Source organism: Lutra lutra, chromosome 1 (genome assembly GCF_902655055.1).
Source record: "Lutra lutra chromosome 1, mLutLut1.2, whole genome shotgun sequence".
NCBI lineage: Eukaryota > Metazoa > Chordata > Mammalia > Carnivora > Mustelidae > Lutra > Lutra lutra.
Genome location: NC_062278.1, coordinates 115,723,879 through 115,746,132, shown reverse-complemented (window position 1 = coordinate 115,746,132; position 22,254 = coordinate 115,723,879). Strand labels below are relative to the sequence as shown.

General features: G+C 39.0%; 1 protein-coding gene across 2 annotated transcripts in view; it reads left to right on the top strand.

The window, feature by feature from the left end:
• Nucleotides 1–22,254, top strand: part of FGF12 (fibroblast growth factor 12) — a 592,462-nt gene that overhangs the window by 193,254 nt on the left and 376,954 nt on the right. Inside the window, exon 1 of one of the 2 annotated variants that reach the window (XM_047733066.1) lies at nt 12,485–13,120. The exons of the other annotated variant lie outside the window; for it this stretch is intronic. Within the exon in view, the coding sequence (XP_047589022.1) occupies nt 13,030–13,120 (91 nt within the window). The 5' untranslated portion in view covers nt 12,485–13,029. Of the gene's footprint in view, nt 1–12,484; nt 13,121–22,254 lie in introns of those variants that run through there. 2 annotated transcript variants of the gene reach the window in all.

Here is a 22,254-nt window from a genome sequence, read left to right as displayed (position 1 = left end):
ATGAAGTCATTCCACAGATTAATTTCCTTTTCCTCTCCGTCTTTCAGAAGAACTCTGTTCTTGACAAATGTCATTACATTGTCTTTGCGGTTTCCACAGGCCTCTGTCTGTATCAACATTATTGGTATGACTACCTGTTCTTCCCCATGGCCACTAGGGCAGTCACTGTGGGCAGTAATTATCTTTACAATATGAAGTATATGCTCAATAAATGTATTTTGAATAGAAATGACTTTTTAAAAAAGATTTATTTGGAGAGAGAGTGTGAGCGATCAGGTGCACACAAGTTGGGGGTCAGGAGCAGAGTGAGAAACAGATTCCCCACTGAGCAGGGAACCCAGTAGGGGGCTGGATCCCAGGACCCCAGGATTACAACCTGAGCCGAAGGCAGACGCTTAAATGACTAAGCCACCCATGTGCCCCAGAAATGAATTTTTGTACCCATGTAACAGGTAAACTTAATATCTATTATAAAATCTGATGAGATTTTTAACTGGAGAAGATAGTTAATATGAAAACTAAAAGGGGTTGACTGAGTATTGCTGGAGTTGATGGGGTTCTCTATTATTGTTTTGTTGTCCTTAAGACTCAAGATTGTTGAAATTTCACAAGTGCATGAAGAAATCAAATACAGCTTATTTTAGTTATATTATAATAACTATGTTCCCCAATGCTGCTTAACTTTAAGACCTCATTTTAAAACATGGCCACATAAATTTAAAATAAGCATTAGAATAATATCTCAGATTTTTGGCACTTTGGCTTTTCTTATTTTTTATCTCATGTGTTATCTTAGAGGATAAGACTCATGGATACCTAAACTCTTTTTGGTACCATTATTCTCAGTAGACACTGAGAAGGTATGATTCTGATTTAAGGCTTTTGACTACCTGAGCATCCAGACTTGTTAGCGATTTGGAAATAACCTTTCTTGTTTTAATGTATCCCCCTCAGTTTGTATTTTTGTATTTTAATCAGGGTTAGTAATAATTTTTTTTAAAGATTTTATTTATTTATTTGACAGACAGAGATCACAAATAGGCAGAGAGGCAGGCAGAGAGAGAGAGGAGGAAGCAGGCTCCCTGCCGAGCAGAGAGCCTGTTGTGGGGCTTGATCCCAGGACCCTGAGATCATGACCTGAGCTGAAGGCAGAGGCTTCAACCCACTGAGCCACCCAGGGGCCCCAATAAATTTTATTATTATTTTTTAATTTTCATTTTTCAAAGATTTTATTTATTTATTTAATTGACAGAGAGAGAGAGAGGCAGAGACTGAGAGAGGGAACATGAGCAGCGGGAATGGGAGAGGAAAAAGCAGGCTTCCCACGGAGTAAGGAACCCAATCCAGGGCTCGATCCTAGAACCCTGGGATCACGACCAGAGCTGAAGGCAGACACTTAATGACTGAGCCACCCAGGGACCCCTAAATAATTTTTTTAATCAAAGAAAAATTTATGTATTTAACTTTGTTTTAGTATGTTATTTATTTTGAAGAGGTAATATATATACACATAGTACCAAGTTTTAGAAGTACAAAGTAAACTGCGGTCTCCCTGTCTCCCCTGTTTCCAGTATCCCAATCTTCTTCCCTTACACTATACCTGATGCCAGTTTCTTGTGTCCTTTTTCAGGAAGGGTCCATGAGTTTAGAAACATAAATGTATGCACATTTTTTTTTCTCTATCACAAAAATCATAGTATACTCTATATGCTTGTTAAATTTAGTAATAAATTTCCAAGATCTGTCCTTTTCAATACATATGGAGTTGCTACATTTTTTTAAAATTGCAGAACATTCCTTTGTAAGGTAGTGCCAAAATTGAACTAGTTCCTTATTGATGGATTAGTATCATTTATATCAAATAGCATTAGCAACAGTGTTGTATTGGTACCTTGTGTGGTTGTCACTGGTTGTACCCTGTGCAACTCTATCTGGAAGTTAATATCTAGAAAAGGTATTTGGGAGAAGTGGCTTTTTTAAATTTCAAAAGATAGAGACAAATGGCCATCTGTCAAAGCAATCAGTGTGTACCCTTACCAAGAATGTAAGACTCCTTTACATTCTCTCTAGTACATTGGGTTGGCAAACATTTTAATCCCTGAAAAATGGTACTTTATTGTTGATATATTTTCTACTTGTCTTATTATGAGGGAATTGTGTGACTTTTCACGTATTTAAAATTGAATTATATTTCCTGTATAGTTCATAACCTTACTCTAAATTCTTTGTGTGTTATTGTGTTTTAATTTAACTTGAGATACAGTTTTCCCAGATGGAAAATCCATAGAAACCATCCCCATTTTATTTCACTTCATCAATATTTAATAAACATTAATATTTATTTTTCAACATTAATATTTAGTATTAAATATTAATTTATTAATTTCATTCAGTCCATATGTAGTAAATAAATAATTTATTACATGTTCTAGGTGTTAAAGATATTAAAAAACGAGAGCTATAGATACCTAAATTTATAGATAAAGGGGCTCATAATCTCTTGGAGAAGATACATATGTGGAGGCAGAATAAAGTAAATTTTATGTAGAGGAAACATAGCATTCAGAAAAAATTTCCCTGAGAGAACACTGTGGCATTTGTGCTGGGTCTGAAAGAAATGTGTGATATTTTTAGGGTTAGAGAAATGTTTAGGTGGTGGGAGTGAGGATACCCATTTGGAACTGGGCTCCCATTTCTGTATTGAGTTTTGATTAATAAGCAAATGGTACTTCCCTGGTACTTCCTTGAAATTTCCCAGTATTAACTATCTTGGATTAACTGATTCTCACAATGAACAACTCATACTTGGCTATGATAAGATAGAAATATTTTCCTTCCCTGTGACTCAGATAGCTCCTCTTTAAAGTTTTCTTATAGATGACAAACTCTGCATTTTTTCAAAACAACTTGTTAAAGAGCTATTAGAAGAAAATGGAAAATGTCTAATTGTAGCTGCAAATCTTACAGTAGTATTTATTTGAAGATGGGGTCTGGGGGTTGGAAGGTTGGAAGAAAATGCCTGGTATCTTAATCATTAACCTGATCTCAGCCAGTTTTATTGGAAAAGGACTGCAAAAGTAACATAATTCATGGCCTGTTGAGTCTGGTAAGACATTCGCATAGGGGAGTGCCCTGGAACTAATAGTGCCATGATGGGACATGGGCCAGGGGTGGGGGGATATACAGTTTGGCTTCTGGGTGCTGTTCTTTCCCAAGCAGAGTCTGCTCTTTAGGGGAGGTGGTAGCTACTCAGTGTGGTGAGAAGGTAAAATCGCAGCATTTATTAAGCATTGGACTTTGTGTATTTCAATGAGAGTTATCTCCTTCAGTGCAGCTCAAATTTCTTAATCTATATGAAGCTGTTTCTAACTGCTTACTTCTTACTCTCAGAACTATCCCTTTTTGTAACTTTACTGAGGTCTGCAAAGCTATGTTATACTGATGGTTTATATATCTCTCGTCCTTTACTAGTTTTTTAGGGCAGGCAGTTATTTTGATGTCTAAATATTTGTGGGGAGGGTGGATGGATGAGTGAATGAATGGGTTAAAAGTTTTCTAGAAACTTTACACTGTTTTCCCAATGACAGTGACGTTGTTTTGAATTCTTACCTCAACATGTTTTTCAACATTTAAAAAAAATAATATAATTAGTTTAATTTCAATGCCCTCCCTGGTGATAAATATTGGTCTTTTAAAAGTGAGTTTTAAAATGGGAAAATAATAGGAACAGGCAATTCCTTATAAAAATATAAGCTCTCAAAAAATGTTCAAACATCCTCATAATTAGAGACATGCAAATTAAGACAACATTGCACACAGACTGATAAAAATAAAAAAGGACGACAATGCATTCTTTTTTTTTAATTTTATTTTTTATAAACATATATTTTTATCCCAGGGGGTACAGGTCTGTGACTCGCCAGGTTTACACACTTCACAGCACTCACCATAGCACATACCCTCCCCAATGTCCATAATCCCACCCCCCCCCCCAACCCCCCTCCCCCCATCAACCCTCAGTTTGTTTTGTGAGATTAAGAGTCACTTATGGTTTGTCTCCCTCCCAATCCCATCTTGTTTCATTTACTCTTCTCCTACCCCCTCAACCCCCCATGTTGCATCTCCTCTCCCTCATATCAGGGAGATCATATGATAGTTGTCTTTCTCCGATTGACTTATTTCGCTAAGCATGATACCCTCTAGTTCCATCCACGTCGTCGCAAATGGCAAGATTTCATTTCTTTTGATGGCTGCATAGTATTCCAATGTGTATATATACCACATCTTTTTTATCCATTCGTCTGTTGATGGACATCTAGGTTCTTTCCATAGTTTGGCTATTGTAGACATTGCTGCTATAAACATTCGGGTGCACGTGCCCCTTCGGATCACTACGTTTGTATCTTTAGGGTAATGACAATGCATTCTGTTGTTGAGGTTGTGGGGAGACTGGCACCCTCATATATTGTTGGTAGGAATCCAAATTCATGAAAGCCTTTTGAAGGGAAACTTGGCAATACCAAACAAAACTACACTTAACTTTTCGACCGAGCATTCCCATTCCTAAGAATCATATTGTTGCAAACAAATGATCATAGGGGAGAGAAAAAGAGAAAAGAAAACCAAGAAACAAACTCTTAGCTATAGAGGACAAACTGTTGATTACCAGAGGGAAGGTGGGTTAAATAGGTGATACGGAGTACGGAGGGCACTTATGATGAGCACTGTGTGATGTATGGAAGTGCTGAATCACTAAATTGTACAGCTGAAACCAATATTACACTGTATGTGATCTATCTGGAATGTAAATAAAAACTAAAAAAAAATCATATTGTTACTAGAATCTACCCTCGCAACAATATCGAAAACACATATTTATTGCAGTATTGTTTGTAATAGCAAAATATTGGAAATAACCTAAAAGTCACTATATATGAAAGTATCTGCTCAGTTGTGTAAAGGCATACAGAAGATAAACCAGAAATTAAAGGGACCAGTTATCTATAGGGGATGGGTGTGAAAGGAGTGGAAAGGACAGGAGGGATGAGAGAGTGACACATACTGGAGAATATTTTTTGTAAAGTTTTGACTCTTAGAAGAACAATACCAATGTTTTACATACTCAAATAAGAAAAAATTGAAGTTAATTAATTTTAATTAAATAATTAAAATCAGCCAGCATGGAATACAAGCAATAACAAACGAACCTAACTGGATTATAAATGGATGGCTAACATACTGAAAAAGATGAAGAAAATAACTAACGCATGTCACTTTGGTAGTTAATTTTTTTTTTAATGTATGAAAGTTGTTCATTTTTTTTTAAGTAAACCAACAAAAATACTTTTCTTCCTGGAAAAAAAAAAAAGCATTCTCCTTAAAGAAAACTGGGAAAATGCAATCACAAAGCAGAAAGTAAAAATTAAATTTACTTCAAATGTGCAGAGATCTCTCCTATTTGCAGTCTGGCATGTTTCCCTCAAATCTTTTTAATTTTTTTTCTTTTTTTAGTTGAAGTGTAGTTGACACACAATATTATACTACTTCCAGGTGTACAACATAGTGATTCAATAATTTTATACATTATATAGTGCTCACCAAGTTAAGTGTAGTCACCATCTGTCTGCATATGATGTTATTACAACATTTCTTATTTATGGGTTTTTAAAAAATTTTTATTTAAATCCAGTTTAGTTATCATATAGTGTATTATTAGTTTCAGGGGTAGAATTTAATGATTCATCAGTTGCATATAACACCCAGTACAAGTACCCTTCTTAATGCCCATGACCCAATTACCCCATTCCCCTACCCACTTCCTCTCCAGCAAACTTCAGTTTTTTTTCCCTATAGTTAAGAATCTCTTATGGTTTGCCTCCCTCTCCCCTTTTTTTTAAATCTTATTTTATTTTTCTTTCTCTTCCCCTATGTTCATCTATTTTGTTTCTTAAATTCCACATATGAGTGAAATCATATGGTATTTGTCTTTCCCTGACTTCTTTCACTTAATATAATACCCTCTAGTTCCATCTATGTCATTGCAAATGGTAAAATTTCATTCTTTTTGATGGCAGAGTGTATTCATATGTCTATATCTCACATCTTCTTGATCCATTCATCTGTCGATGGACACCTGGGCTCTTTCCATATATTGGCTGTTTGTTGCAGAGATGGCTGCTATAAACATTGGGGTGCATGTGCCCCCTTTGAAGCACTATTTTTTGTATTCTTGGAATATCTCGTAGTGCAATTGCTGGAATGTAGGGTAGTTCTATTTTTGAGTTTTTGAGGAACCTCCATACTGTTTTCCAGAGTGGCTGCCCCAGTTTGAATTCCCACCAACGGTAGAAGAGGGTTCCCCTTTTTCCACATCCTTGCCAACATCTGTTGTTTCCAAAGTTAATTTTAGCCATTCTGACCAGTGTAAGGTGGTATCTCATTGTGGTTTTTGGTTTGTATGGAAATAATATTTTGACTGGATACTGTAAGGTTAAAGACAGAAACAGCCGTGGATAAATTCTATACTCTGACGAAGTTCCACTTCTCCCAGGAGTATTGGTTAGGAAGTCTATAACTACTTTAAGTGTATTCTAGGAATGAATAAAAAGTGAATATATTATAAGTAATAAAAGTTTTTCATGGTCAGAAAAGGAAATTACAAATAAGAAAAGGGTAAAGAATCAAACAAAACTTGTGTTTGATTGGAATCATAGGTATTAGTGATCAACATCTCTGTCTCTGTTCGATCTCTATCTCTGTACCTATCTGTAGATGTCTACCTATTATACATCAACACATAGATGCACCTACATATAAATATATCCACATATAGATACATATAGATATTTCTATTCATTTATATAGTGAGATGTTTCAACATATAGGATGTGTCAGTATGTGTGGGTTTGTGCATATGTATATTTTCTAGTTCTTTCTACCAAAAGAGTCTGGGAGCAATGATATGTCAGTAATAATGAGCAAACTTGCCACCCAGATTTTGGTTCCTAAATACTATTCTCCAATAAAAACATCTAGGACTCAGAAAATTAGTTGATTCCAGAGCTGGGGCAGGAAAAATAACAGATAAACCTGGAACATCTTGTAGTGCCAGAAAATTAAGGAGTTGTTTACTAAAAGGACACAGGAGCCAACCAGAAGGATCTCCCAATGGCTACAGTTGGGACAGTTGGAGCTACAAAATGATGATAGTATTGGATTATGACCCATAGAATAAACATCCTTGGGGCCATACTGATACAAATAAATAATGGGATAAATAAATATGTGGAAGAGAAGGTACAGTTCCTACAGAAGAATTCTCATTACTATAGAAGGAGTGAGGAAAATACAAAGTCACTATTATGAAAACAGCACAATGATCATTGCTGCAAGCAAGATCTATCAAATGATGCTATAAATCAGTGGATGAAAGTTTGAGGAGAAACAGGATACTAACATAGCCTCAAAGTTTCTTGTCAAGGGATTTATCAACTAGTGACACCAGGGTGGCTCAGTCAGTTAAGCATCCCACTCTCGATTTTGGCTCAGGTTATCATCTCAGGGTTGTGAGATTGAGCCCTGAGTTGGGCTCTGTGCTGGGTGTGGAACCTGCTTAAGATTCTCTCTCGCCTTCTCTCTCTTTGCCCTTCCCTGCCTAAAAAAAGATTTATCAAGCATAAATGAAAAAAAAAAAAAGGTAACTTTATAGTACAGAAACTCAGCAGACACTACCTTAACCAAATGATTGATACTGTTATCACTAGTTGACATCATGTCACGATGCACTAGAAAGGAAAGAACATGGCTAATGTGGCTTTCTCGCCAAAATGAAAAGTCTTATAGGAATCATTAGGAAGTATCAGACAAACTCAAATCGAATGAAATCCCACAAAATATTTGACTAGTATTAATTAGAAGTGTCAAAGTCCTGAAGGCAAGGAGAGGCTGAGAGACTGTCATAAATGGAAGGAGACAAAGAAGACACATTAAATGCAAAGTGATCCAAGTTGGATTCTGGAACAGAAAAGGGGTATTAGGGAAAAACAAAACAAAACAAAGCGCTTGGTGAAATTTCAAAATTTCGCAGTTTATTTAATAGCATAGAACCAGTGTGAGATTACTAGCTGTGATAATTGTACCCTGGCTCTGTGAGTTTTTAACATTAAAAGTTGGGTGATGAGTATACATGAACTCTACTATTTTGCAACTTTACTAGAATTCTAGATTTATTTCAAAATAAAAGTTTAGAGAAGAAGAATAAAAAAAAAGAAAAAGAGGAAGAAGATAATACAAATAAAAACCCCATGTATGTGGTCTTTTTAAAAATGGTTAATGTATGTCATAAATTAGGTAAGCTAGCTGCTAGTGACTGGTTTTGCTGCATTATCTAATAAGGTTGGTTCTAACAAGAAAATACCATATACTAGGTGACTTATATGACAAACATTTATTTCTCACAGTTCTGGAGGCTGGGAAGTCCAAGATCAAGATCACCAGCATCTGCTGTCTGGTGAAGACCTAAATCTTAGCACACAAATGGCTATCTTCTTACTATGTCCTCATATGGTGAAAAGGGAGAGGGAGCTCCCTAAGGTTCTTTCATAAGGACACTAATCCCATGCATGATGGTAAAGCCTCCCCAAACCTTCCATTTCCCAATATCTTGGGGGTTAGGTTTTCAACATGTGAATTTAGGGAGTGGGGATGAAAACATTTAGCTTATGGTAGTTGCCTATCAAAATTGGATATGAACGTATTTCTAAGACATGAAATACAGGCTTGGTATTTACCCTGGCAGTTACTAGACTGTACCTATAATACAGAACTAAGATACTATGTTAGCTATCATACTGGTCTTTATCTTTTACTTTTTGTCTTGGTTTCTCTGTGGAAATAAAGTTGCTTTCCATCAAAAGACATCTTGCCGTTAGTATACTCATTAAAATTTTGGGGGCCTGACAAAATTCTGAATATGTTATTACAGATTCAGTGTGGGCTTCCAAGAGGATAAATATACTGATTAATTACACAGCTTAAGCCAAGAGTCAATAGATTCCTATTTAATATGAACAAAAAGTATTTCAGATAAATCACCACTTAAAAATCTCAGAACTACCTCATACAGTTATAAACTCCTACAAACTGAGTAAATAACTAGGCAAAGGAAAAATTTAGATACTAAGAATTTAAACAAGTTCACCTATCATTATGTATCATATTTTCCAATCCTTCTCAGAAAGTGATAAAATTTTTTTTAAAGATTTTATTTATTTATCTGACAGAGAGAGATCACGAGTAGGCAGAGAGGCAGGCAGAGAGAGAGGAGGAAGCAGGCTCCCTGCTGAGCAGAGAGCCCAATGTGGGGCTCGATCCCAGGACCCTGAGATCATGACCTGAGCTAAAGGCAGAGGCTTAACCCACTGAGCCACCCAGGCACCCAGAAAGTGATAAATTGTTTCATTTTGAAACCACACTGGTGAATCCCTTGGCAGAGTTGGCCCAAAGTCAATAAGAAAATAGAGAGAATGCTTAAGTTTAAAAATCCTAATTAGAAGCAGATAATATAATTTAAAATTTAGTCATTATGTAATAATGTATCTTGAATTTAAAATAAAAATATATAATTGCGAGTAAAAATTAGATTTTTATGTAATATTACATAGCAAAAATTTTGGCAGTTTTGCTTAACCTAAAATGTGTCACTTTCCTACCATCCATTGTGCTCCTGGCTACGATTCTTTGTTTTGTTTTGTTTTGTTTTGTCCTGTTTTAGGATGTTATGGTACTTGTAGAAATGAGTTAAGTACTGCCCAATATACTTTAGAAAGATTCTATCTATGTGCCTAACTGGAACCTGATATTACATTAGGAGTTGCTTTAACAAGCATGTATATCAAAGTCCTGATAAGAGGAAGAAACTTTATTATTTTTTTTAAACTGAGTCTCAGTAATAAAACTCCAGTGATCCATTCCCTTTTATACCTACTTTGATCAAATGTCAATAATATATGATAGGAAAATATTTACATTAAAATGTTATGTGCTCTCTTTGGTTTCATCTGCGATAGATTCTGAGAGTTCTGTAATGGACAAGAATCTATAAATGCGATCCCCAGTTTGTCTTTTTTCCCAAATACTGTGATGATCCATTTTCTTCGTAATGAATATGCTTCACTGTAAGAATCACTGTGACAGCCATTTAAACAAGACAGAAGCAGGCCATTTGAATATTAATTGTAACAGAGTTGGCTTTCCTTTCTTGCCTTCTAAGAGTTTGCAGTTCTACTGAGGAGAGGAAAGATTCACACATAAATTCTTCACATAATCGAATAGAAGAGCCACTATGTTAGACCATTAAGGAGCACCTAGAACCCAGGTCATTTAGTGATAGAACCTGGTCTTGCAAAGATAATAGAATAGTCAAAACATTTTCATATGTTCTACCTCACTGAATCTTTGCAGTAGCCTTGCCAGGAAGGTAGAGAGGCTCGTAATAAATATGAAAATTGATGCTCTGGACGTCATGTGCATTTTAAAATCACACATGAACCTGCTCACTCTGCTCAAGTTCCTTGTGGGAACCAAGGCCTTATCCTATTCCTTTGCTACATTTCAAGGAATAGCATTTCTGTCAAATAAAGAAACAGTTCTAGGCACTGGGTTCCAGAACAGGAGAGCTCTACTGGAAAACTCTCTGCCTCTGCTTGCAGCATGAAGGGCTATTTTTAGATGTTTTCCTTTTGCTAATTGCCTCTCCCTCTATGGGGAATTTCTATGGGCAGAATCCCTAGATGAGCCAATTCCGGAAGAAACTGGGAAGACAAAGGCCACAGCCCAGGTTGCCTGGGCCTCAGAAACTCCCCAGTGATCACAGTTCAGTGGATTTGCAAGATCATCAAGGACCTGGGAGTCAACAGAGCTTTGGTGATCTCACTGAGCAACCCGGCTGAGAGGCAACTAGAAGGAGGGTATCTACCTGAGACTTGGAACTGCAAATGACCTTGCCTGGAGCTCTATTCTGAAAGGAGTTAGGGAATGTGGAACCAGCAGGGGCTGTGGGCTCAAAAGGCCCTCCAGACTATCTCTTTCTTCTGCTATCTTTGAGAAGAAAAAGGAAGAGACTTTTGCATGAGTATTTCTCCAGGCAACTTCAACCTTAAGCTTCAACCTTTAGGAAACGTCACAGGAACTGTGAAGGTTTAGCCTAGAAAAGGGAAAGAAGAAAGGGGTGATGAAAACCATTTTCACTCCTTTGCAGGGAGGAGGTAACGAGCTAGTGGCCTTGGGACAATGGGTAGAATGAAAATGAAGTAAGTTTTTGGCTCAATGTTAGGATAAACCTTCTAAAAGGATTTGTGCAATGAACTATGTGGGGAGTTGGTTTTAGTCTATTACCTGAACCCTTCAAGCAGAAATGCCCACACTGGTATGTAGGCAGGTGTTTGCTGAAAAGTGAAAGTTATCAAAAAACCCTACAGGTGGGGGGCTGAATAACAATAATTGCTAACAGTACTATAGCACTTACTTTATATCAATTTTTAAAAAAAAATCTTCAATACGGTAGATGCTATTGTTAACTCTCTTACTGATGAGGAAACTGAGGTACAGAGAGGTTAAGTAATTTGTTCAAGGTCATACAGCTAGTAGGAATTTGAATATAGGCTGCTTGTCTCCAGCATTTGTGCTTTTAACCACTTGCTGTATCGCTGTCCCGTAAGGTCTCTTCTTGTCCTGAGAGTCCAGATAGAGTGGAGTCTGGCCCCATAGTCAGCATTCTTTGTATGCTTCAATCACAAGGCTTCCGAAAGGGCATTGGTGGCCTCTGAGAATGAGTACACAAATGAGTAAACAAAGCCAAAGAGGTTGCTGACGAAAAAAAAAATCAATACCTGTAAACCCACAGAGAAGCTCACTCACTGGTCATCTCTGGGGCCAGTTGGCAGAAACAAGCTACCAGAATATCGCACCAAAGAGAAGTGCTCTTGTTTTTAGATTTCCCGCCGCATCTGCCTCTCCAACCCCACCTGAGGCCTTCTGGTCCTTCTGGCTTGACTCGACCCCCTTCTCTCAGCCCCCTCACCCTCCTCGCCCCTGCCCACCCCACCCTCCCTCCACCCCGCTGCACTTGTGCTAAGCTTTTTCAAGAGACTGGAAACCAAGGGGTCAATCGTGAAGTTGGCAGTTCTCTATTCCACACCCTCTCCCGCTCTGCGCCCATTGTGGTATGTGACTTACCCAAGGTCACGGAGCCCCGATCAGAAAATCCAGGTGTCCAGACTCCCACATCCGCGCTGTGCCCAGGCACACCTTCGCTCTCTTGGCCCGCACCCAAAAGCTTTCTTTATTCCACATCCCCGCCTCCCTAACACCCCCCACCCCCACCCCCCGGTTCCCTGGAGTCGCTTCTGACGCTCCGCAGCCTCCAGGGTCCAGCCCTTCCTGCGGGCGCTTCCCTTCCGCCGGATTCCCACGCCGGAGTCGCCCTCGGCAGGCGCGCAGCCCGCGGGAGCGCTGCCTTCCGGGCTAGCTCCGCCGGGCCCCGCGGAGCCCTTTTCGGCGCCCCGCAACCCTGCACGGTGGGGGCACTGGACGGGAGGGCGCCGCGGGCTCACCGCCAGATCTAGAGGGCCAGGGCCGGCTCCGGACCCTGTCCTCGTCCCTCCCGGCGCCGGCCCCTGGAAAGGGGCACCGACCCACGGCGACGTCCCTCGCGTGGCCCGTCCACTCAGCCTCCCGCCCGCGGCCCTGCCGCTTCCTTCGGGAAGTCCCAAAGAGTCACGTTCGAGCTTACTGGGGTGTGGCCGCGCCGCCGGCTCCCCCCGGGTTGCCCCCAGCCGAGCGGTACTTCCTCCTCGCTCCCTGCCCGGCCGGGGCGCCCGCCGCGCTCCTGACCCGCGCCCCGGCTCCCTGTCCACCTGGGACGCGCGCGCCATGGACTCGGGACCCGGCTGCCGAAGACAGGCCGCCGTTTGGTTGGACAATTAGCGGAGGTGGGCGGGGAGTTGACGAACCCCACACACGCGCCTCTCCATGAAGATTCTTGAGCTTTCTTTGAAGAAAGGAGTGCATATGCTGCAGTGTCTCTGTGGAAGGAGCCTGAGGTCCAGCAACAGCCTAAGTGGTGAGAAAATGTTCTTTCCTGAGCCCCAGGACGCTGCAGATGCCCTCATGCCCCCACCCCTTCCTCCTCCTGGCTCCCTGCGCCTCCCTCTCCTTTATTCTGCGCTGTCAGCGGTAGAAGGAAGGCGTTTGCCCACTGGGGCTAGAGAATGGCCCCGCCGCCCGTTCTGTCGTCGGGGGTGTTTTTTTGTTTGGTTGGTTGGTTTTTTGGTTTTTTTCCCCCTCGTAATCCCTGAAGCCATCTGCGCTTTGTAGAACGCTCTAGCTCTCGCGCAGCGCCTGAACTGGAATCGCGGGTCTCTTTCAGAGGGGTGCTGATAAAAAAGGGACCTGCTTTCGCACTTCCTCGCGGCTCTCTCCTTGTGATTTGTAAGGGCGGCGTGCGACTTGGAGTTGCTCAGTGTCTGCTCTTGAGAAGTTGCTGGTGCGTTCGGCAGGAGAGGGCACTTTTAAACAAGTGGCTGGCGAGCCAGGTATCTTTTCTTTTTCTTCCTTGGTCGGAGCAGTAGACTTCTGGCCCTCCGAAGAGAGTAGCTTCGCCCTGGAGATGAGCAATTTCTGTCCTCGGTGCTGGAACAGGAAAGTCCCAATTAGCGCTGGGTTTAACCAACCGGGTCCCTCAGGGAAGGTCCAGTGAGGGAAAGAAAGAAAACCAGGCCCTTTTAATGACCTGCAAAATTAAAAATTTAAATGAAAAAACAAAACAAAACAAAACAAAACCCTAAACTAAAATCAAGTAAGTGAAATTCTTTTCTGCTGAAGCCATATGCGGTGCTGTTTCGCCACTTCGTGTTGTGCACCTCGCTCTCTTTTTTAAGGTGTAAGTTTCCTTTAAAGTGATTATGTCTATTAACCTTGCAAGGGCTAATCCCATTTTTGTGTCTTGGTTTTCTCTTTACAAAATGGAGGGGAGTGGTGTGAAGAGAGGGGGAAGGTTCCTCTAGTATGTCTAAGTAAGTGTCTCTCTTTGTAAAATATTTATTTTGTTCATAAATTGCAAGTAACTTTAATAGTCAACATTTTAACAATATTATAATAGGTTTCATGTTTAAAACTTCAGTTGCTATCCTGGGGGAGCTGATTCATTTGGATACATACCTATTTTCACCCTGTTCTAGAGCTATGGAGATTATATTTGGAAAGATTAGAGTATATATAGATATCATTCATTATTTTTCTAAAACTTTGACTCTCTGATTACTCACCACTCTAAATGAAAAGTAAAACTATTTTAAAAGAACTAATTAGGTAATTTAACTATATGTGAAATACGAGAATGCACTTTTGAAATGAAATCAGCAATGAGATGTTTTATTTTTACTTTTGCTCAATTCATAAGATTATTTACTTTTGCTCAATTCATAAGATTATTTTACTTTTGCCTAATTCATAAGATTTTTTTGCCGCCATATTTATTAGTGCTAAAAGATATCCAACTTCTATATTCTGAATTAATATGTCTGATGTTGTGGTTTTGTATTTTGAAAATACATATTTCAGGAAGTCTACTGAGATGTATGTTGATAATTATTTCAATTTTCCTTGTTTACATTAAATAAAACATGAATAGATTGCAACTTGGATATATGTTTCCTGGATTTGAAAGAAGTTTAGGTATGGTGTGTAATAAAGATAGGGGTCTACCTCATGTAAAATTAGGTAACACATTAATTTACATGCGGAGTCAGTCTCTCATATATTAACAAATCCAAGTAGAAGTTATATGTGATGGGGCAGCATAGGTTGTTGCAAAATCATGGGACTTAGAGTCAGAAGACCTAGTTATAAAGGAGTCTCAATAAAATTACTAAGGATCTTTTAAATTCAGTATTTTTATCTGGAAAAAAATTGGAAATAATAGCTCTAGTCTGGTTCCTGTATCTTGTTTAATCCTAGATTTAACATGCAATCCTTTGAAAAATGTTGTACTTTATTTTTACATATGCTTTTTTACTTAGTGGGATGGTTGGTATTTTAGAGGATGATCACTCTAGGGGAATTCTTGTAAAATGGTATGGTCACAAGTAATGAAGATTAAGTTTCCTTCATACCCTTTCCACAGCCAGAGGTAATATACAGCATTACTAAGAGATTATTTCTGGGAACTACATTGCTTTTGTTTGATTGGGGTCTTCCTTAGCTTATGATCTTGGATAACATACATGACCTTGTTGTTCCTCAATTTACGCATACATGTTAATTACTATGGTAATAGTACTTACTTCTTACATTGTGGTAAAGATTAAATGAATTGATAATGGCTAAAGATATGTTGAACTCTATCTATATGCCAGGCGTCATTTTGAGAACTTTGAGTCTTCCATATATAATGTGCTCAGCATATTTTAGATATTATTATTTTTGTGTTCCATTTTAACATGATTCCATTCATGTAACTTGTACCATTAGCATGACATCACAGCAATTCTGTGTGAAATGCTGTTATTCCCAGTATATGAATACAAAATGAGGTGAAAACATCAGATACATTGTCATGGAGCAAATTTTTAAGAATAGAGCTGGAATGTCCAATTTTATTCTTTTTCAACTTACCTAACGAGAAATATAATAATATTTTGAACTGTGTTAGAATGTTATATCAGCTGCTTCTTCCCCGTTATTTTACAGTTGAGGGAAATAAGGGCTACAGGGGAGAAGTGATATAATTTGTTTTAAGAAGTTAAGAGAGTCTTCTAATGGATTGCTGAAATTTTTGTAATTAGTAAGCATTTCAATATTTTCTTTAGGTTTTATTAAATAAATGGAGTTAAATGAAAAATAATCATTACTAACTTTTGAGCTTCTTAGTATAAGTAAAATGTTTTATTGTTCATGTCTTTCCTCTACAATATCAAATATGAATATCTAATTTATCCATTATATTAGTTTATAAATCCTTTTTACTTCAGTAGGATGGAGATAGCGTGAGCTATCAAACAGAAAACAATCTTAGAGGCACCTGGTGGCTCAGTTGATTAAGAGACTGGCTGACTCTTCATTTAGGCTCAGGTCATGATCTCAGAGTCCTGGGATTGAGTCCCATATCGGGTCCCCACTCACCGTGGAGTCTAGTTGACATTCTTTCTCTCTCTTCCTCTGCCTCTGCTCTCTCTCTCTCAGATAAGTAAATCTTAAAAAAAAAAAAAATCTTAGACAAAAGTTAAGCGTGTTGTTTATGGCTATTTCCTGGTATCTTATGATCTTTTTTCTTTTCTTTTCTTTTCTTTTCTTTTTTCCATTTCTCAAAATGATTTTTTTTCACATGTGGAGCCTATCCATTGAAAGAAAGTTAAGAAGTTTAAAATTCTGAACAATTCTTCTCAGAGTATATGACCCTTCCATTAACCTGGAAAATGCTAATTTCTTGGTTCTAAGAGAGTGAATCAAGTTCATTTTTCTCTAGATTAGGGACCTTTACAAAGAACATAAGATCAAAGAAGAGTATAGATTAAAACAATAGCTTTATTGACTGCTCCCTTTCCTCTCAAGATCTAGCTGGAAGGAAAGCAGAAGCATTTCTATTAAAGAAGGGTGTTAAGGTTATAGGTTTCTCACCGCTTTGGTAGGAAAGATCAATTAAAGAGGGATTCTTGTCCTAACAATCAGGCTCCAGGGAAAGTTGCCTTAGGTATTAACGTGACAGAGGATGGCAGCACTTATGGTAGTGGGTCCCTACAATAGTGTGTGTGCTTGTGTGTGTGCATACATGTGCAAGGAGAGAGGGGGAAGCACTGTGCTTGTCTTATCACCCTAAGTGATTCTAGAAAATCAGCCCTTGTGCTCTCCTCTTTCTATTTATTTATTTATTTATTTATTTATTTATTTAAAGAATTTTATTTATTTGACAGAGAGAGAGAGAGAGACATAGTGAGAGAGGGAACACAAGCAGGGCGGGGGGGCAGTGGCAGAGGGAGAAGCAGGCTTCCTGCTGAGCAGGGAGCCCCATGCAGCGCTCCATCCCAGGACCCTGGGGACCTGAGTTGAAGGCACACATTTAACTGACTGAACCACCCAGGTGTCCCTCTCTTCTTTCTGTATACGGACATAACTGTCCTGTGGTATTCAGTCAGTTAGGGGTTTCTCAGACTGATAGCATGGAGGATTACCACATGTCTAGAGATTGACTTGTACAATCACATCAAGTTGCCTTTATGCGGCCTTGAAACAGTCCAGGCCGAAATGATTTATCAATCCTGATGAACACACATATCTAAAACCCAGTCACACTCTTACTTTCAAGTATAGCACTACCATCTAAATTAAAATTGCCAACTTATGCTCAGTTTTTCCTCAGCTAGTGTGTGCCTAAGGGATTTAGGCTTTAACTACTCTACAAGATACTCAAGTGATCCAAGAAAGAATTTGGTTGCAAAGTGGTTATTGATTTAAGCCCATTTCCCAGGAAGGGATCCTCTACAAAGATAGCATTACACAGTTGTTGTCCGCTCCTCTCTGCTTTACTTCTGAGTGTAGAGTCCTTTAATCTCTTTTCTTTTCCTTCAAGGATATAAGTAACATCCAAAATTGGAACAGATGAAAATAATGTATTTATAAATTGAGGCTATTTTAGATTCAAATTCAATCTTCAGAAATCCACTTCATCAAAAGCAAATGACGAAATTTACCTTTTGAAGACATGTATTCAGTTGTTCACATCATTTTAATTTTGAAACATGGCTGATTTCAGTGTGTAACTGCCTTCATTTATTTAATCTTGGAAAACTTTATTAGAGAATAATTGATGATTTATACATGGCAATTATCTTTGTTGTAGAATCTTTCTTTGAGCTAGTTTTTATGTCATAACCTTAAATTCTTCACTATTTCAATGTTGCTCCGATAGCTAAACTGAGTAAGAATTATGTAACACAGGACATCTATCACTTTCTTATGGTGTTTATTTTCAAATGATTTTGAAATCATTTTTGTTGTTGTTTTTGTTGTTTTACTTGAGATTTTCAGTGTTAATGTCAGAAAATTCAAGTTAATGCTTGTTGTTAGCTCATTTGTTACTTATAGTATTTTTAAATTAACATATAAGGTATTATTTGCTTCAGGGCTACAGGTCTGTAAATAGTAGTATTTCTAAAAACTATTTGCTTAGTGTCCACCATGTGCAAATGTAGTAGATCTTACCAGTTTTCACCCAAAATATTTTGGGTTTTCCTCTTGGACACATTGGAGGATGGCATTACCCCATTCCTTTGAAGTTAGGTGTGGCCATGTGACTTCATGAGCAAATGAGATATGGGCAGAAATGGCAACACCTCACTTCTTCCTTTTTTTTTTTTTTTTTTTTTTTTGCAACACCTCACTTCTTTTTTTTTTTTTTTTTCCACTTTGGGTCCAACAGACCCATTTTTATTGTTTTTTTTGTTTTTTTTTTATAAACATATATTTTTATCCCCAGGGGTACAGGTCTGCGAATCGCCAGATTTACACACTTCACAGCACTCACCATAGCACATACCCTCCCCAATATCCATAACCCCACCCCCCCCTCCCAACCCCCCCCCCCCCCATCAACCCTCAGTTTGTTTTGTGAGATTAAGAGTCACTTATGGTTTGTCTCCCTCCCAATCCCATCTTGTTTCATTTACTCTTCTCCTACCCCCTCAACCCCCCATGTTGCATCTCCTCTCCCTCATATCAGGGAGATCATATGATAGTTGTCTTTCTCCGATTGACTTATTTCGCTAAGCATGATACCCTCTAGTTCCATCCACGTCGTCGCAAATGGCAAGATTTCATTTCTTTTGATGGCTGCATAGTATTTCATTGTGTATATATACCACATCTTCTTTATCCATTCTTCTGTTGATGGCTATCTAGGTTCTTTCCATAGTTTGGCTATTGTAGACATTGCTGCTATAAACATTCGGGTGCACGTGCCCCTTCGGATCACTACGTTTGTATCTTTAGGGTAAATACCCAGCAGTGCAATTGCTGGGTCATAGGGTAGTTCTATTTTCAACATTTTGAGGAACCTCCATGCTGTTTTCCAGAGTGGTTGCACCAGCTTGCATTCCCACCAACAGGCAACACCTCACTTCTATGTGGACACTCAAACAGCCAAAGGGCACAACTCACTTCGGGCTTTCGCCTTCTGATGATGTTCAAAATGGGGGTGGCTCCATCAGCCTCTGTCCCTGAGTGTCTGTAGTAAATGAGCCCTACTGGGTGACTCATGATGGACAGTTAGCTCTAATGAGAGGTTAAAGTCTTTTAATAAAGAGCTTAGATCTTTTTTTTTTTAAAAGATTTTATTTATTTATTTGACAGACAGAGATCACAAGTAGGCACAGAGGCCGGCAGAGAGAGAGGAAAGGAAGCAGGCTCCCTGCTGAGCAGAGAGCCTGACACAGGGCTCCATCCCAGGACTCTGGGATCATGACCTGAGCCGAAGGCAGAGGCTTTAACCCACTGAGCCACCCAGGCGCCCCTAGGAGCTTAGATCTTTAAGACTATTTGTTATCTGGCCTATCCTGATTGATAGAGTAGGACAGGACCGTTTAAAATAATATAATTTAATGGTAGATTATTGGGCTCTGTTTAAGGTTCTTTCCAGTTTCTCTATGATGTCAACTGTAGGATATAAACAATAGATGTATTGGTTTTCTGTCAAAATCTTGGAGTAATTAGTTTAGCATCCCAAAGTAGATGTGGTTTTGTCATCCTTCTTAGAAGTTAGCACATCTGGAGCCTAGCAGGTCCTTGTTTCTTAAATGATAGTTATCTTTCCCCCCAAAATAAGAATGAAGTACTGAATTTCCACTGATGTTTGAGAATATTCTTTCAAAGTTGTAATTTAATTTCAAGGGTTCTAAGAACCCCAGGGATCCTTACTATAAACCCTGAGATGTAGAAGCTACCTTTTGATGTCTTCAAGCATATCCTGAAAAGGGAGACCTAGCTGCAAGACCTGAAAAACAGAGACAACATGGCAGCTCGTATCTCTACTGCAAGGAGCAATCCAAATAAAATTGTTTTTCTTCTCCCAGCTTATAAATTGAGAGCTGTGTGCATGGGGAAAAACTAGGGCAGTACTCTATGGTAAAGGGATTGAACTGAATGCTCTCATCTAGGGCAGGGACCCACAACCATTTGCCTGGCTCCAGGTTAGCACAGCAAGAGAGAGGAGGGAAGCCAGACTTTTCCCCAAAGCCCAGGATGCTTGAGTCATGCCAACTAGCCCTTGACAATTGTTCACCCTGCCTTCCTTCTCCATCTCAGGATAGAAAGTTAAGCATGTCTCTGACATCAGGAGTTACCCTTTTTTAATTTAGCAAACATTCCTCGAGGACTGGTGACGTGCAAGATTCTCTGTTAGGCACTGGAGACCCAGGAAGGTGAAATATATAAATACACGCCCAATATAAGCAGGAAGTATGCTGCTAGGCTGGAGAGGATATGGGCCCAACACGGAGTACCAGGGAGTCTCAGTCTGTTTCAGTTTAACAACCTCTTGTCTGAGTCAATGCTCTATGGCAAAATCACTGCAAGGAAGGAAAAACAGTTCCGCCTGAGATTCATGTTAATCTCCCTGCTCTTGAAAAGCATTTAGAAGTTCGAAAGGTGGTACTGGTATGGGGCAGATGGGGGCTCTAATGGAAAGGAGTAGTATTTCTGGATATTTTGCCAGAAGAATGTGTTTATATGAAAATAAGCTACAGATATAAAAAAAAAAAAAGCATTTTTTTTGAAAAGTCATTACCCTACAACTCAATTCAAGCCTACCCGGACTTGTTCATATTCAGCCATCCTGCCGAGTTATCTATGTTATATATCTCCTCTGCCCCTACTTCAGCATGAATCCATTTATTTGTAGCCGGGTACAATAGCCCAGCTTCTAAGAAATCAAGTTCTGTGCTCTGGTATCAGAGGTAGAAAGGGACATCCAGGGAGTACTTATGGATCAATTTTTTCAGTTTCCATGGAGTATGTTAGGATGATGAAGATTTCCTTTGTATTATTTAGTGTATGAAATTGCTATCTTTAGGTCTTATTATTCTTATTGCACAATGTTAGGAATGCCATGGCCGAATATTTCTCCTAAGCCATTAAATGTTGTGGGACATTTGCATTTCCTAGGGTGCAAATCAGAAAGATGCTGTGAATCTGCCAAGACAATCTCTCTTGCTGTAATGATCTTTCTTGTTGATACATAAGCTTCTAGTACTGTCCTACCCCCTCCACTCATTACTGTTTATAGAAACGATAGCATTGCAGTTGGTGTCACTGATTGCTTACGTTGCTGCTTCAATGAAGCCAGCTGGGATTCGATTGCATGGTCTTTAAATAAAACTTAGTGGCACAAAATGAGTCTCTTTTTTGAGGGGAGGGGTGTTGTTGCTAGCGGGATGGTTCTCAAAAGCACTAATTATTTGCTTGACTTGGAGCAACTTGGGAATCTGTGAATCGCCATGTTGGCTCAGTGTCTGACCTTGGCACTAAGGAACTTGTGAGTAGATAGCATAGTTCAAATCTTTTTGAAGCCATTTTCAAAAATGATAGTGATGAATTCCTTCCCCACAGTCTGTTGTAGCCCTCGGTATGTAACTCATTGACTGGAGATAGTTCCTGTAGCTACCCAAAGGCTGAAGCCAGATGATGAACTGAGATCATGAATTCCAGACAACAGTGTTCTGTGACAATCTGGTGATGGTCCTGTGTTCACAGACAGCATGAGGATGACCTGGAAATGCTGAGAAACAGAGAGAAAATTTGGTGCTGCATTTTCTAAAACCGCCATAGTAAAAAAATGGAGGAGCTCAATAATGACTTTTGGCCTTTTGGCTCCCAAACTTACGTGTGTGTTAGGCAGGATTCCTTTTTATAGTTACATAATACAGATTAGCAAACTAATTCAAGTGAAGATTTATGTGTTTATATATATTTATTTTCTGTCTCATGTGATTGTGTGTATGTGTTTGTTTATGTGACTCTGTGTGTGTGCGTGTGTATCTTTGATTAAATGCATTCCATATTGTTAATGTCAGTTACCTTTAGGGAGTTGGATGGTAGACACTTGCTTTGTGCATTAAAATTTGTATATTATTTGAATTATGAAAATGTGTTCCTTTTATAATAAAAGTGGAGATTTGTGAAGATCTCTGTTTATTTCCTTAAAGCAAA